Below are 15,494 nucleotides of genomic sequence, written 5' to 3'. Positions count from 1 at the left end.
TCCCAGGTGTGCGCAGTGGGGAGGCCCGGTGCACAGCTGGGGCCAGCAAAGCAGCACCACACATATCCCTAAGGCCTCACGCTCGCCCCTGCCTTGCAAATGCCCCACGGCGGTGGGGGGGGGGGGGTGCCGGCAGCCGTAGGGTCTCAGGAACTGCACCCCCCCCCCCCACGGCGGCGGACCCCGGTCCGCGCTAACCCCCTCAAAGACGCCGCAGCCCACCTCTGGCCGCTGCGCGCCCCCCTGCCATTACCGCACAGAGGGCGGCCACACCCCTGGGCGCGGCAGGGCGCGGAGCCCGGGACGAAGCCGGCTCAGTCCCACCCCTCGGGGCACGGTTCCCGCCGGCGCGACCCCTCGGGCTGTCTGGTCTTCCGCAGGGCAAGGCGGCGGCGCCGGACGCCCAAGCCCCCTTCCCAGCCCCCAGACATGGCCCGGGGCGGCGATCAGAGCTGGCGTCCCGGGGAGTCGGACGGGCAGCCGGAGGAGCGGACCGCCCAGAACAGCAGGTGGGCCGGCGGGGTCTCGCGGGGGGGGGTGGGGTGGGGTGGGGTGGAGCGAGCCCGGGGCGGGGGCGTCGGGAGTCAGGTGTCCAGTCCAGCTCCTGGTGAGCGGGGGATCCGCGGCCGGAGGCAGGGTGACACAGACGTCGGGGGTCAGGGGCCGAACGAGCCGGGCGCGGGCGCTGAGCACCGGGTGAGTCGGACGTCGGGGATCCGGCGTCCAGCTCCGGGCGAGCCGAGGGCTTCGGGGGCGGGGCGAGCCGGGCGCGGTGGCCGAGCCCCAGTGAGTCGGCCGTCGGGGGGCGCGGTCGCGGTCGGGGTCGGGGTCGGGGTCCCGGCCGCGCACCCGCTGCCCCGCCCGCCCGGGCGCCGCCGGAACCTCCGCGAAGGTTCTGGGCCTTTGTGGCGTCACCGTCTCCTCGCGGAACCTTCCGCCGGCGCCGAATAAAACCCGCGGCGGAGGCGCCGGAGGCCGAGTGCGGCGGCCCCGGGCGGCGGGCGGCGGGAGCCCAGGGCGGCGGCGGCGGCGGCGGCGGGAGCGGGAGCGGGAGCCGGAGCGGGACGCGCGGGCGGGCGGCGGGTCGTCCGGGGGGCGCTGACCGGCCTCGCCCGCCCCGCCCCGCCCGCAGAGCCAAGATGGTGAAGGAGACCCAGTACTACGACATCCTGGGGGTGAAGCCCAGCGCGTCCCCGGAGGAGATCAAGAAGGCCTACCGGAAGCTGGCGCTCAAGTACCACCCGGACAAGAACCCGGATGAGGGCGAGAAGGTGCGGCGGGCTGGGGCCGGGCACTGGCGGCGGTCGTCGGCGGGGCGGGGTCGGGGGCCGGGGGCTGGGGCTGGGGGGCCGGGGCCTGGGGGCCGGGTCGGGGGCCGGGGGCTGGGGCCGCGGTCGGGGCCGGGCATAGGCGGCGGGGGTCCGAGCTGCGGCGGGCCTGGGCTTCCGTCGGGGTCGGGTCGGGTCGGGTCGGGGACAGGCGGTGGGGTCCCGGACTGGGGCTGGGGCCCAGGGGCTAGGGTCGGGGCGGGCATAGGTGGCTGGGGCCGGGGGTGCGGCGGGGGTGGGAGCGGGCTCGGCGACAGGCCATGGGGGCTGGGGTCCGGGACAGGTTGCTGGGGCCCTGGGCTGGGGTTGGGGACAGGCGCCTGGCCACGGGCTGCGGGCTGCTGTGGAGGCTGGAGTCGGGGTTGGGGCTCAGGGGCTGGAGCTGGGGTCCTGCGGCGCTTAGGGGGCGGGGCCCAGGCTGTGGCTGGGCTGGGGTCCGGGTTGGTGGCCGGGAAGCCTGGTGGGCACACCGCTGGAGGGAAGTTCTGCAACCCAGTGAACTGAGGCACACCAGAAGTTTGTGCACTCGCCAGGAGCAACTGGGTTGAACTGTTCCGTGCTCATCCCTTGACGCACAAACCCCAGGGGTGAGTTTCTCGCTAGGACCTGAGACAAACCCGGTGTCAGTCAGCTGAACTGCTGGCCAGATTTGGTCTGTGTGTCTGTCTCCTGTCAGGCATTGAATAATCACATCTATTAAGCAGGAACGGAGAGATCTCTGCCCAGATACATCATTTTGCGGGAATATTCCAGGTTTTCTGTGACAAATGACCCACAGTTGATTCCAAGTATCAATAATAGGCTGGAGAATTCTGTAATAGGCACCTGAATTCAACTGTTTGCTGTTCCTGGGAACAGAGCCGGCCTCCTTGGGCTCACCATGCGCCTGACCGGGGACTGGAAGGACCCCGTGTGGATCCTTGGGACAGTCTGTTGGCCTGTCCACTCCTCCCTCCACTTTCTGCCACTTTCTCATAAAACTTGGTGTCCGATGACGTTGGGGAGGTGGACTTTTGTAGTCGCTGGCAGCACGGGCTGTCACCCTTGAGGCCGCAGGCACCCATCCAGCACTTGGACCTGTGGCAACGGGGCTAGCGTGAGTGCCCGCCTGTGTTTGCTGCCCCGTGCTGAGGAGGCTCTTTCAGGAAGGTTGGCCGGTGGCAACAGTGATAGAATATTTATATTTAGCCACATGTGCCGAATGTGGCTGTCACAAGCTTAACATGCTTTCCTGCGAGACCGTTTTGTCTTGTCACTCACTCGAATTCTTTCCTCTATATTTAGATGGCTTACTGTAGCTTTGAAAGTCACCGGCTTTCTGCACGGCGTTGGTGTCTCGTAGACGTGCTCTCAAATTCGCCGTGGCCCGTTTCTGAGACTCTCCCTTAATGAGAGCGTAATCGGGCTTCTCACTCAGTGTTTCAGAGGCTGGCCAGAGGCAGCCTGGGGGAAAGCCTCCCGACCCCAGTTTCAGGTCAGGTCTCCTGGCACTTTCCAGGAGTGAGTTCATGACCGTGTGCGCACAGCTGGACCGACTGTGCCATTGCTGTCCCGAAGCTGTTTTAAACTGGGCCCGGGCTGTCCCACGTTCCCATAGGCGCTGTCCTGTAGAAACCCGTCCCACAGCTCATTTTCGGGCACCAAATGGGTGTCCCGTAAATGAGTCTCTTGATGGTGAAGTCTGGTATGTTCCTCTCTGCCTGGAGCAGGGGTTCCGTGATGTCCCCCGTCCCCGCCTTCCATGAGGGGGATACGGGGATACAACCCTTCAGTTTGGTTGTTGGCTGAAGCTCTGGCGGGCTGCCTCTGAGCCAAACTCCCGAGTCACCGGGCTGGTCTCCTGCACCTGTGCTCGCCATTGCACGGTCACGGGCCTGGTGTCTGGCTGTGGGTGGATGGGGGAGGGGGGGGGTGCATACCCTGTAGGGGGCGGTTCCGGAGGGCAGGTTTTGCAGTGGAGGGGGCATCGGGCGCTCCGTGAAAATTGGGTCGGAGATCACGGGGAGCGAGGAGACTGGCCACAATTCATAGAAACTCTGTGCCATAGGGTTCCCTAGACTCACTCATTCTTCACCAGATGCCTCCTTCCTGGGCCTCTTGTGTGCTGGGCACACTGTGTAGACCTTGTGTTGTCTGCTCAAGTCTGTGTGCAGTTCTCACCCACTTGATGTGTCACAGGTAGAGTATTTTCTTCCCAGGTTTGTCACTGTATTATTAATGTCTCTTCAAAAATAGATGAAGCCGGTCTTTCCGCCCTGCAGGGAGACCGCTAAGATGGCCGTTGGCCTTTGTTTTGGGCCCTGTTGTCCTGTGTTGCTAAGCACCGGGCGGCCGTGTTTGTCGTCAGGTGCCCTGTGGTGTCCGCAGTCCCCTCGTCCCGCCAGCTTTCCATGGGCCCTTCTGGCGGGACCAGTAAGCCAGTCCCTCTCGGGCAGGGCTGGGGGCATCTGGACTGCTACCCTGATCAGCTTGAGATGCATCCCGTCTTTTGGCCCATTGCACCGTAAGTTTTAGTTTGGATCGTAGATTTTCAAGTTGAAAAATCATAAAAGAGAGCATAACAGTACAGGAAATACCAGAATGTAGAGAAAAACCGCCTAGTACACGTCACCTTAACTGCCGTCACGGTGCCTCTTTGCAGGCAGCTCTTTCCGGGGGGATCAGACGTGGTCATCCTGGCACATTTTTTTCTCGCTACGTGGTATTTTATCAAAAGTACTTCTCCAAGTTGAGACATCATTCCAGGGCCGTTTTTTCCTCGCTGCACAGTAATCTCGTTAAGGTGGGTGGCGAATGATCGCAGACTGAAAGGTGAGCCGGTCGGAGCCCGAGTGTCCAGCAGTGAGGCGAACCTGAACTGGGGTCTAGAGTGCTGCAGCTCAGGAGGGGGGGGCGACGGGCTGGTAGAAGTGGGAGCCCCCTCCCACGTGGGACACGGCCTCCCGGACAGGCCGTCGCTTCTGCTTCCTCAGACTAATCATGGGGTCAGTTAAGTCCAGGTGCCTTTCAGGCATCCAGGATATTTGGTGGAAATTCTCAGGGAGCATACCTCGTCCCTGACACACAGGCCCAGGAACTCGGGTCGGGGGGGAGCCTGGTCTCCCTGCTGTCAGAGCTAACGTCCCGGGCACTCCCCACACTCTGCTGTGCAGAGCGGTGGTCGTGACTGGTGCCTGCTGCTTTGCGGAAATGCGGAGAATTAACTTAGCAGAAGGTCTGGCTGCCTGGAGCAGGATCTGATGTCCCTTGAAGACTCAGTTTTTAAAATTACCTGGTTACTAGCTGTCATTTGTTGATTAGGTACATGTTAGATCTCTACCCGGCATCTGTAGCACGTCAGGTTTGCAGACGTGCGCATTTTATCTAGAGAGAGAAGGTGCACACACACTCACGTGCAAGCAGGGCGGGGGCAGAGACAGCGAGAGTCCCAGGCGGGCTGCGCGCTGTCAGCACAGAGCCCGACTCGGGGCCGAACCCACGGACCGTGAGATCGTGACCTGAGCCGAAATCGAGTCCGACACTCGGCCGGCCGAGCCCCCCGGGCGCCCCCGTGTTTGTGGCTTCATAGCACGTCTTCTTTTCTGTGTGTTTTACGGAGGCAGCTGCCTTACGGGATATTCACATAGAGCCTTGTCTCAGACCGGGGAGTGCCTCTGGGGGGCCGGGACCCCGCGTCCTGTGTGCGTTTCTGAAGCCGTTCAGAATCAAGCCGTTGATCTAACGAGTACCAAGTGCCTTCCACACGCCACGCGTCCCTCTGGGTCCCAGCAGGGGACGAAGCCGTCCCAGCTGCAGTGGGGGTTCAGTCTGAGGATACGTGCGGTCTGGCCTTGGCGCCCCGTGGCCCGGGCCGACTCACCGTGGCACCGGCAGCTGGCATGAGCACGAGAGGCGGGACACGGGCGAGGTCGCGGCGGTCGCCTCTGCGGAGCGGGCCTGGGGTGTGGCGAGCACGGATGCGCTGGAGTACTTTATATCGTCCTGATTTTATGTTGAAAGCTTGCACACACGCAGGGAAAGATGGAGGTAGGAGTGTGAACACGCGCGTTGCGTTCACCAGCTTCTCGTACTGTCAACGTGTCACTGTGTCTGCTCTACCTGTCTCTTCACGGTTACCCGAAGCTGCACCCAGCGTGAGCTCTCGGCCCGGAAAGTTGGCAGGTCTTGCCGAGGAAAACCCACATCCCCGCACGGATCAGCCGTACGCCTCTCCCCCAAGGAGCAAACTCACATGTTTCCACTTGTCCCAGTGTCTTCTCTAGCCATTGTTCCCCAGTCCAGGGTCACATTGCATTTAGTTTTCTAGAATGTCTTTCAATTGGGGTTTTCTGACATTTTTTTTTAATAACTGGTTGCCAGTGACACAGTTTCGGCAGGAGGGCGACGCATGGGGTGTTTCGTCCACTTTGGGGCCTTGGATGTAAACATTGGGAGGCAGATGAGATGTGAGGAGAGAGGTTTTGGTGCTGGCGGGAGGCGAGACGGGGAGCCCGAGGGCAAGGTCAGGAGGACAGATGCGCGGGGACAGGTACATGTGGGGACAGCTGCGCGTGGGGACGGGTGCATGCACAGACGTCTGTAACTGAGTTTCATGCTAGGGAAGCAGGGAAGCTGCTCCTGAGCTGGGAGGCGGCTGCACCCGGGGGCCGGGGGGGGGGGGGGTCGGGGGCCGGGGTGCTATCGGGTGGTAGGTGGAGCCCCGGGTGGCCGAGGCTGGAGGAGCTCCCTTGCTCTCCCGAGAGGCCCTGCCACCAGCCCCTCACTCGGTTGGCCCTGTTTCCCGGAGAAGCCAGGTTCCAGAGGGCGCAGGCTGCTGGCGTCGGGGGAGTAGGTGCAGAATGTGTCTGCCGTGGCGGCTGTGGTGGTGGGTGTGCCTCACAAAGTCCTCAAACCTCCTCTCTCTCATTGTAATCTCTCTCTCTCTCTCTCTCTCGTTTCATCTTAAAGTTTAAGCTCATATCCCAGGCATATGAAGTGCTTTCGGATCCAAAGAAAAGGGACATTTATGACCAGGGTGGTGAACAGGCGATTAAGGAAGGAGGCTCGGGCAGCCCCAGCTTCTCGTCACCCATGGACATATTTGACATGTTCTTTGGTGGCGGGGGACGGATGGCACGAGAGAGAAGAGGTAAATACTTGTTGAAGACGTTCGGCAGATTTTATAGTTTTCAGATCATCATACGTGTTATTGGAATCAAGACGAGTTATGCCTTAACAGGGCACACACATCACGTTTGGGGGTCTCTAGCTTTAAATGGTTCACCCCTTAGCGGGTATCCAGGCACCTGGAATGTCTCAGCACGCGTGCCACTGACCTGACACCCTCCAGACACGACCTGAAAGGGAGCAAGTGCACTGGCGGCCAGGAAGGAGGTTCATCTTGCCCTCTGCTTCTCTGTCCTTGGGGTCAGGCCCCTGAGTGCCCTGAGGGACATAACGGCACCTGCTGTCTCTGCCCCCTGGCTGGCCAGGGGCCTTGCGCTCTGTGTGGCTGGCACTCTGCAGTGTGGCCTTGTTTTGTCAGCCCGCTCCAATTTTCCAGGTGACACGATTCACCCCCTTCTCTCTGGAACGTGTTGTGGGTTAGCGGCTTCATCCCCGGGGGCTGCAGGAGGGACCGGCCTTGGCCGAGTGGCCCCAGGCTGCCGTTTCTGATTCTGGGATTTGCTTTTCCACCTCGTCCCTCCCACCAGGCTGTGTCCTCTGCCGCCTCTGTTAGCCATGGTCTCAAATTGCCCCTTCCCCCTTCTGGTTCCCTGTCGATGATCTGCTTTGGACCTTGAAACCAGATAGATAGCCAAGCTTGTTAAAATCCTGGGTAAAATCAGAAGAAGCAAGCTCTGCATTGGGGTTTAAGAGGGCTGGTTTGGGTCGGCAAGAGGCCCTGGGGGTTTAAGGGGGTTTTGTTTTTACATTATGACAGACACTGAGCTTCAGAAGCTTGGCTGTCAAGTCTTGAACACAGGGAGCCGAAAATCATGCGGAGGTTAGGAAAGTCTCCCCCCGTGGTCTGGGTGTGTAGCCGCTCCTGTCAGTGACGTTATGGACACGATTAAAACCGTGGGTGCCCTCACTGCCCTGAGATGAACCACTTCACGCCCTGAATCAAGTTGTGTCTCAAAGTTGATGGCCAGGAAACGGCCGCTTGTCTTGGGGGTTGTGAGGGTCCCACGGGCAGCAGGGGTAGGGGGGTCTTGTCTTGGGGAGCGTGAGGGTCCCACGGTGGGGGGGGGGGGGTTCCGACCCTGTGGGTCACCATAGACTCCCACCCCAAAGATGCAGGGGAGAGTTTCCACTTGGCCACAGACGACAGAAGGGCTCAAAGAGTGGAGAGCATTACGCTCGGGGGAGAGCAGAATCCCAGTTAAAGTGCCTAGACGGCTGGTCCTGCCTCCCCTGTGCGGGAGAGGCCCTGTCATGGGGAACAGCAGCGGCCCCAGGCCGGGTCCCCCAGTGATCGCTCCGTCCTCAGGGGGGTGCTGAGGAAGCAAAGACGGGAAGTCGTTTTGTCCACATCTATCAATGACTGGACAGAATTGGTTCTGGCTGGCAGAGGCCCGGAGGGTGGGCGGGTGAGATGGGAGCACCAGGACAATGAGTGATGGGTGTGGCTCTGGGCTCTGGAGGTGCCCGCATCTGGGGGTCCCGTGGGCACGTTTAATACCATATTCCCAGGTGTTCTTTCTCCCTCTCCTAAGGCAAGAATGTTGTACATCAGCTGTCTGTAACTCTCGAAGATTTATATAACGGAGTCACAAAGAAGCTGGCCCTCCAGAAAAACGTAATTTGTGAAAAATGTGAAGGTAAAAATTAACGTTTGAATGAGTCACATAGGTCTGATCCCTTAGAGGACGAAACGGTTCTGGTTTACAGTTCAGAGGAAAATACTTGGTTTTTTCGAACATAAGGGTCCAACAGATTGCCCACTGGTAGCCTAAGGGCCAAATCTGTGTCACTCTGTCCTGTACATTTTTATATGGAGTGACTTTTTTTTTTAGCACGTTAATTTAAAAAGTTTAAAAGTCGGGTGCCTGGGTAGTTCAGTCGGCTAAGCATTCGAAGCTTGACGTCAGCCTGGGTCTTGATCTCGGGGTTGAGTCCGAGCCCTGAGCTGGGCTCCATGCTGAGTGTGGAGCCTAATTAAAAAAAAAAAAATTAAAGTCAAGATGATTCACCCAACTTAGGGGTCAGCAAACTTTTTCTGTAAAGGGCTAGACAGTGTTTCAGGCTGGTGGGCCGCGTGGTCTCTGGGGACCATTCAACTCTCAGTGCTGTTGGCATAAATGAGCAGACGTGCCCGTGTTCCAGTGAAGCTTTGTAAAACCAAGCAGCTGGGCATAGTTCACCGCATCTTGAGTTGCTTTTTTTTTTTTTTTTTATTTTTTAATGTTTATTTTTGAGGGCGAGAGAGCGGGAGCAGGGGAGGGGCAGAGAGAGGAGGAGACAGAGAGTCCGAAGCAGGCTCCAGGCTCCCGGCTGTCAGCACAGAGCCCGACACGGGGCTCGAACTCACGAACTGTGAGACCATGACCTGAGCTGAAGTCGGACACTCAACCCACTGAGCCACCCAGGCGCCCCACGAACACAAGTTTTAAAAACAGGATTTTTCAAGAAAAATAGTATCTGGTGACCTCGGACGCACGCTGTCCTGAGTCGGCCAAGCTGCGGAGCCACCCCTCCAGTTCTCGCAGCCGGGCCCACTCGGCCACCTGTGGGCAGGGGCAGAAGAAGACATGGCTGAGGAAGCCCGAGGGATGAATTGGCTTGGTGTGGCCGGGACCGCGAACCTTTGCGACCCCACGTTTACGTCTGGATGCTACCCGCTCCGTTAGAATCGCCCAGACTCTCCCGCATTGCTCTCCGTGACTGTAAACAGTCCAGTCCCCCCGTGTCCCCCGTGCCCTGGTGCCCAGCTCTGCTTCCTACCCCCCAGGTGTTGGCGGGAAGAAGGGCTCTGTGGAGAAGTGTCCCCTGTGCAAGGGCCGCGGGATGCAGGTGCACATCCAGCAGGTCGGGCCGGGCGTGGTGCAGCAGATCCAGACCGTGTGCGTCGAGTGCAAGGGCCAGGGCGAGCGCATCAGCCCCAGGGACCGCTGTGAGATCTGCGGTGGCGCCAAGGTGACCCGTGAGAAGAAGATCATCGAGGTACACGTTGAAAAAGGTGAGGCCGCCCAGCGCCACTCGCCGGCTGGAGGCGCTTCTCGGTGCCGACCGCGGGCGCCTGCTGGCGTCGGGAAGGGAGGTCTGTGACGCTGCAGATACTCGAGGGGCCCCGGGTGTGCCCGGAGCCCTCTTGCCTCCTCTCGTCCCCCCCACGTCCCCCCGCCGTCCCCTTCACCTGTCTGTCTGCTTGCTGAGGTCTGCTCCCTCGAGACCAAAACGACCCCCTCTCTAGGGCTTTCCAGCGCTCTGAGAGTCACTGGACCTTGATTTTGGTCAGTTGTCCTCCCGCCGTCCTCTAGCGATTCCGTTAGAGTCACTGGGAGGATCCTGGCGAACGTGGGCCGCAGAGCTCGTGCGCGTGGGGCCGCGTGCTCCTTCTGCACACGTCCCTCTGCTGCCTCGGATCCTCCCCGCCCCCGCCTTCCCCTGCCGTCTGTTGTGCCTGCGCCATCGTTAGAAGGCCTTTTTCATGGTTAGCGGTTCTCCGTGGATTATCCTGTGGATTCCTGATCTGGTGGATATATGCTGCCTGAGAGATGAGACCAAAGTGCACAACTCAATACCCAGACTGACAGGTGTTCTTAAAGGACTTCTGTTCCAGCATCCTGAACCCTGTGTCCGTGTGCACGCAGCCCCAGAGCCGCGCCCCACGCGTGCAGCGAGAAGACCGCGTGTGCGCGGTGGTGGAGGGCATCCCCGCTGCGCCAGTGGTGGGGCGGGGGGCGTGATCCCAGCCACCGCTCTGGTTCCCTCCCAGTTGGGAGGTTTGATGAGTAAAACCCCCAGAGGACTCTGTGCCACCTTCACAGCTCTGTAGGAAGCGTGGTTTTTAGGAGGAGTGCTAATCAGAAAGGGTGATGTCTCACAGGTATGAAAGACGGTCAAAAGATACTGTTTCACGGAGAAGGAGATCAGGAGCCTGAGCTGGAGCCTGGCGATGTCATAATTGTGCTTGATCAGAAGGATCATAGTGTCTTTCAGAGGCGAGGCCACGACTTGATCATGAAAATGAAAATTCAGCTTTCTGAAGCCCTCTGTGGCTTCAAGAAGATGATAAAAACGCTGGACGATCGCGTGCTCGTTATTACGTCCAAGGCAGGTAATGTTTCGGAGGCGTGTCCGTCCCTGCTGTGCTGACTGCGTGTGACATTGCTGGCCGCTAGCCTGGCTTCACGCTGGGGGTGGGGGACTTCCGTCACGCAGGTTAGCGTGACTTCTCTTTCCCTAAGGTCAAAGTCCTCGCCAACGACTTGGGAATTTTGTGAATTTTTAAAATACTCCCCTAGAAGGAAAGAGTCGGGGGGGGAGGAGCCTCCAACAGGAATCTTGAGGTCCAGCACTGTAACTGGGACCTGCCAACTTAAGCTTTTAAAAATTAGTTTGGTAAGAAAACAGCTGGTAACAGGCTGTGGCTGGCTCATCACGTGTCCCCGCAGCCGCTGCACTGTCGACTACACGTGGGAGACGTTTTAAAGTAGAAATTTCCCGAGAAAAAGACGTTGCCTGTCAGCTTAGCCACGGACGCTCCCACAGACCTGCCCGTCTGCACACACGGGGGGCCCTCCCAGGACCACGGGACCACGAGGGTCCTGCGGGGCCCGGGCGCCCAGCTCGCATACGGACAGCAGGCTCGTGTGGGCGGCAGGGCGCCTCGCAGGAAGGGCTGTGGGAGGACGGCAGGGGAGGGGCTGGGCCAGGGACCATCCGTGTCAGAGCACGTGTGCACAGGTGTGGCCACCACACCCGGGCTCCCTCCACCCCCCCGTCGGGCCGTGAGCAGAGCGGCATCTGGGGTTTAGGGCTGCAGGGGCAGGCTGGGGCTGGGCTGGGACCCGCCTGTCCAAGGGCGGTGGCAGCCGGCACTGAGACCCCAAGGTGCGGCGTAGAGAGGGGACCCCAGAGCTCCCTGCCGGTCTCCCCTCTGCCGGCTCTCGCGCGCTTCCCTCTGCGGCCTTGTTCTGTTTCTGTCGCTTTCCTCCCCCTGCTCTGCGTCCCTCTTCCGTCACAGAAGCGTATGGAATTAGGTAGCCAAGCCTTTATCAGAGTTTTTTCTTTCTGAACTTTGTGTTCGGAAACAATTTCAAACCAACCAGAAGTCGTAAAAGTAAAAACAGTACAAGGATCCCCTACGTGATTTGCCCACTGTTAACATTTGACCGTTTGACCGTTTGTTGTGTGAGCGTCTGCACATAATCAAGCCCCACGGCGTAAGGTGACACTTGGGACTCCTCCCCAGGTCCCGTTCCCCCTGGCTTGGCTTGGCGGGAAAGGCTGAGGCTCCCAGGGCCCCCGGCTAGCAGCGGTGAGCAGGTGCGGGTTCATGACCTGCTCACAGGGCCCCAGCTGATGGCGGTGCTGCTGGGCTGGTGGCTGTGTCAGCTCCGGGAAAGCTCGTCCTGGGCCACAGGGTCGGGGGTGGGTGACATGGGACCAGGCCCAGGGAAGACTACCCCCACCCCCCACCCCCGCCACCTCCCTTAGTTACAAGGAAGGGCCGGGGCTCCGGAGAGCCATCTGCCGGAGACTTCTCTTATTTCTTTCTGCACGTTTCTTCTTTTCTGCGTCCTGTCCTTTTCTCGTTTACCGTCTCTCCTTGCTCGGGCTTATCTCTTGTGGCTTCGCTGCTTTCTCCTCCTCCTGTTGCCGGAGTGCGGACGCTAGGATCCGCGAGGAAGGTGCCCCGGGAACAGCCCACTTGTCCTCTGTCTGCCTCCTCCCGCGTGTGGCTTCCCGGCCCCCAGTTAGAGGCGGAAGCCAGAGGGGAGGAGTGGAGACAGAAGAACTTGCCACCAGACAAGCCCACGGGAGGCCCCGGGCGGGAGGGCCCAGAGGGGTCCGCGACACGCTGCGCGCGGCCTCCTCGGGCTGCTGACAGCGTTTGGTGTCTCCTCCGCCCCGTTACTCCTTGTTTGTGCATTTGCGTTACTGAGCCGAGGAGCTCGCTTCTGTGGGGACCCGGCTCCTTCCTTCCTTCGCGTCAGGCGGGAGATGGCATGCGAGGCTCGGGGGGCCTCAATGCCCGTGGTGCCTTCTGGAAAAGTAGCCACGAGACCCCAGAGGCAGGCGGGCGGGTTGGGCTGCGGACACAGGCGCCCCCTCAGACTCGGGTGTTCTGGCTCCCGCTTCACTTTTAAACCGGCCCCTTAAGACGGGGGGGGGGGGGGGGGGGGGGGTGCCGCGAGGCTGTAGTGCCGCCAGGGTGCTAGCCCTCCCCCCCCCCCCCCCCCCCAGGCCCCCCCCCCCCCCCCCCCCCCCCCCCCCCCCCCCCCCCCCCCCCCCCCCCCCCCCCCCCCCCCCCCCCCCCCCCCCCCCCCCCCCCGTCTTCCTGCTTCCTAATGGAGCCTTTTGTGTGGCAGGGGAGGTGATAAAGCACGGGGACCTGAAGTGTGTGCACGACGAGGGGATGCCGATCTACAAAGCGCCCCTGGAGAAGGGGACTCTGATCATCCAGTTCTTGGTAAGTTCCCGCCTGTCCTCCGGGCCTGTCCTGGAGGTGTTGGGGGGTGGGCGGGGGGAGCTGGGCGGGAACCAGCGCCGCTCCCTCCGGCCTCCCCTCACAGGTCACCTTCCCCGAGAAACACTGGCTGCCTCCCGACAAGCTCCCCCAGCTGGAGGCCCTCCTGCCCCCTCGACACAAGGTGAGGGTCACGGACGACATGGACCAGGTGGAGCTGAAGGAGTTCGACCCCAGCGAGCAGGGCTGGCGCCAGCACAGGGAGGCCTACGAGGACGACGACGACGGGCCGCGGGCCGGGGTGCAGTGCCAGACGGCGTGAGCGGCGCCCTGAGTGTAAAGTTGGCGCAATGAAAACGGCGTCACCTCCCGGCCCCGTGCGTGGCGTGTCCGTGTGTGTGTCCAGCATCCTCAGCTGCCGAGGGTCGTCTTGGTTCTGCTGTGCTTTTGGTTGTAACTTAAGTTATAGCTTAATTTATATTTAAATGTTCTGAGTGTGGATTACCTCTGGTCTGCATACGGGATCTGTTCATTTCCATTTTCAGGAGACTTTTGAGATGCCGGTTGGCCTCACTGACACTTTGTGCTTCTGGTCGCAGGGCAGGGACCGGGGGCCTCGTCTGGGGCTGCCCCTGTGACATCCCCAGATCTAGATTCTTGAGGGCCCTCAAGAACAAAGGCACGTCCGCGGGCTGGACTGGGCTCTCGGGCCAGGCTCACGCCGCGTGGGCTGTGGGGCCAGCGTGGTGGCTACTGTCCTGTTGGCTGGAATGGGGTGCGAATATGGCCGTCTCCTGGAAGCTTCCTGGCCTTGTGGGGTCCGTGTTCCAAATGAAGCACCACCATAGCTGTTTGCGTGTGACCCCACACCTTGTTCTCTGTGGTTTTAATGATTTTTTGTTGACCATCTTTGCTATGCTCCCACCAAAGTGCTTTCTGTAAAGAGAAGGAAGCCCTCCCGAGGGCCCCACATCCTCCGGCAGCAGCGGTGGGGGAAGCCTGGTGGGCCGGCCTGGGCGCCACGGCCCGGTCGCCTCTTCCCAGACCCGGCTCCCTGCTCTTGTCGGCTGCGTGGCGGAGGGCTTCCTGCTCCCGTGATGCTGCTTTGGCGAGAAGCGCGCGGACGGGCTCTGCCGTGCCTGCGGCGTGGGCCACCGCCGTAAGTGCTGGCCTGCTCCGAGGGACGACAGCTATCGCTTCACTCCCAGCAGGCCGACCGCAGCTCATGTTTAGGGTTGCCTCAGGCTCTAGCTGTTCCTGGCCCAGTCCTTCCATGGCGGTCAGGAGAAACTGCCCCCTAAGCCGCTGGGCAGGCTAAAGCCGAGGCCGCTTGTATGTTCCACCCTCCTTGGTTCGGCAGAAACGGAGTTCGCCGCAGACCCGGGGCCGCCCCCAGCAGGGTTGAAGGGCACAGGAGGCCTGTGGCAGTCAGGGCGAGCGGCTGGGGGGACCAGGCATTGCTGGCTGGCTGGGGGGGGGGGGGGGGGGGGGGGGGGGGCGGCGGGGGTGTTGGGCGTAACTTGCTCAAAATAAGGAGAGAGAGCAAGCCCCCCTCACCCCAGGCCTGCTTTGACCACTGGTCAGGACAGACCTAAAGCCTCCTTTTCCAACTCAGCCTGTGTGGAAATCATTCACAATGGACCACGGTTCCAGGGTGTTGTTTCTGTGCTGTGACTCCCCCTGCCATTGAGAACTGCTGTTGATGGGGCACAACTACGTCCAGCCCCTTCCTTGGCGCGTCAGTGGGATCTGGAAGGTGTTGCTTAAAACGTACTCCACCTGTACACTTGTCACTTTGCAATTAAAACTGAGCTGGTATGAGAGATGCTTCTGGTTTTTTAAACGATCTCGAGCTCAAACGAGGGGTGTTAAGTGCCTCACATGGAGATCTCATGGGTCGGCCTCCACTGTCCTGGAGCTTGTAATTGGAGTGAGAAGGGCAAGCGTCAGCTACGGGCGACAGCTGTGGAAAGGAGGGGGCAGCCATCAAAGCCCCCCCTGTGGGTGTGGGGGGCGGGGGCGCTACAGGCAGAGGAAACGTCAAGGGCTCTGTGGTTACAGGAGGGCGACCAAGGTCGAGAGGCAGGAGAGGGAGGTGATGGGGGTTTGGGGAAAAGCCACGACCGGACTTACAGGCACACGAGGTTCTTGATAAACAGCGGCAAGCTTCAGAGTGCTAGCCATTTCCATGCCAACCAAGTTCAAGTGGCTGCTGAGAGAACCAAAGTACTGGTCCTCCGGGGAACCCGAGGCAGGGCTGAAGCCCATAGACGCTGTCAAGGCAGCCTCTCTAAAGTTAACAGAGTGCACAGTGCAGCAGCGTACGTTTTCAAAACACCAAGTAGATGCCCAGGAAGGTAGGACTCTGAACATTCTCACCCGGCCAAATATCCTAACCCTTCAGGACGCCGTTCTGAAACCGATCAGCTTTATCAAACCGCTTCTGTGTGACTCGGCACCCTGGAGGAGGGAGCCTGTGCCTCTAAACTGCAAGTTCATTAAGTGCCTGGGTCCCTTCAACTCTGGGGCAGTTACCTGCTTTCGCACGA

General features: G+C 60.6%; 1 protein-coding gene across 1 annotated transcript; it reads left to right on the top strand.

Moving 5' to 3' along the window:
• The first annotated feature begins 343 nt into the window (after positions 1–343).
• Positions 344–14,768, top strand: DNAJA4 (DnaJ heat shock protein family (Hsp40) member A4). Its single transcript, XM_043554576.1, has 8 exons — positions 344–509; positions 1,133–1,271; positions 6,276–6,456; positions 8,027–8,131; positions 9,262–9,489; positions 10,360–10,590; positions 12,848–12,948; positions 13,052–14,768. The coding sequence occupies exons 1-8, from the start codon at positions 430–432 to the stop codon at positions 13,265–13,267; spliced, it is 1,281 nt and encodes a 426-aa protein (XP_043410511.1). The 5' UTR covers positions 344–429; the 3' UTR covers positions 13,268–14,768.
• Positions 14,769–15,494: the final 726 nt, after the last annotated feature.

The sequence above is a fragment of the Prionailurus bengalensis genome, chromosome B3, assembly GCF_016509475.1.
Source record: "Prionailurus bengalensis isolate Pbe53 chromosome B3, Fcat_Pben_1.1_paternal_pri, whole genome shotgun sequence".
Classification (NCBI taxonomy): Eukaryota; Metazoa; Chordata; class Mammalia; order Carnivora; family Felidae; genus Prionailurus; species Prionailurus bengalensis.
This window is presented reverse-complemented; position numbering and strand designations above follow the sequence as displayed.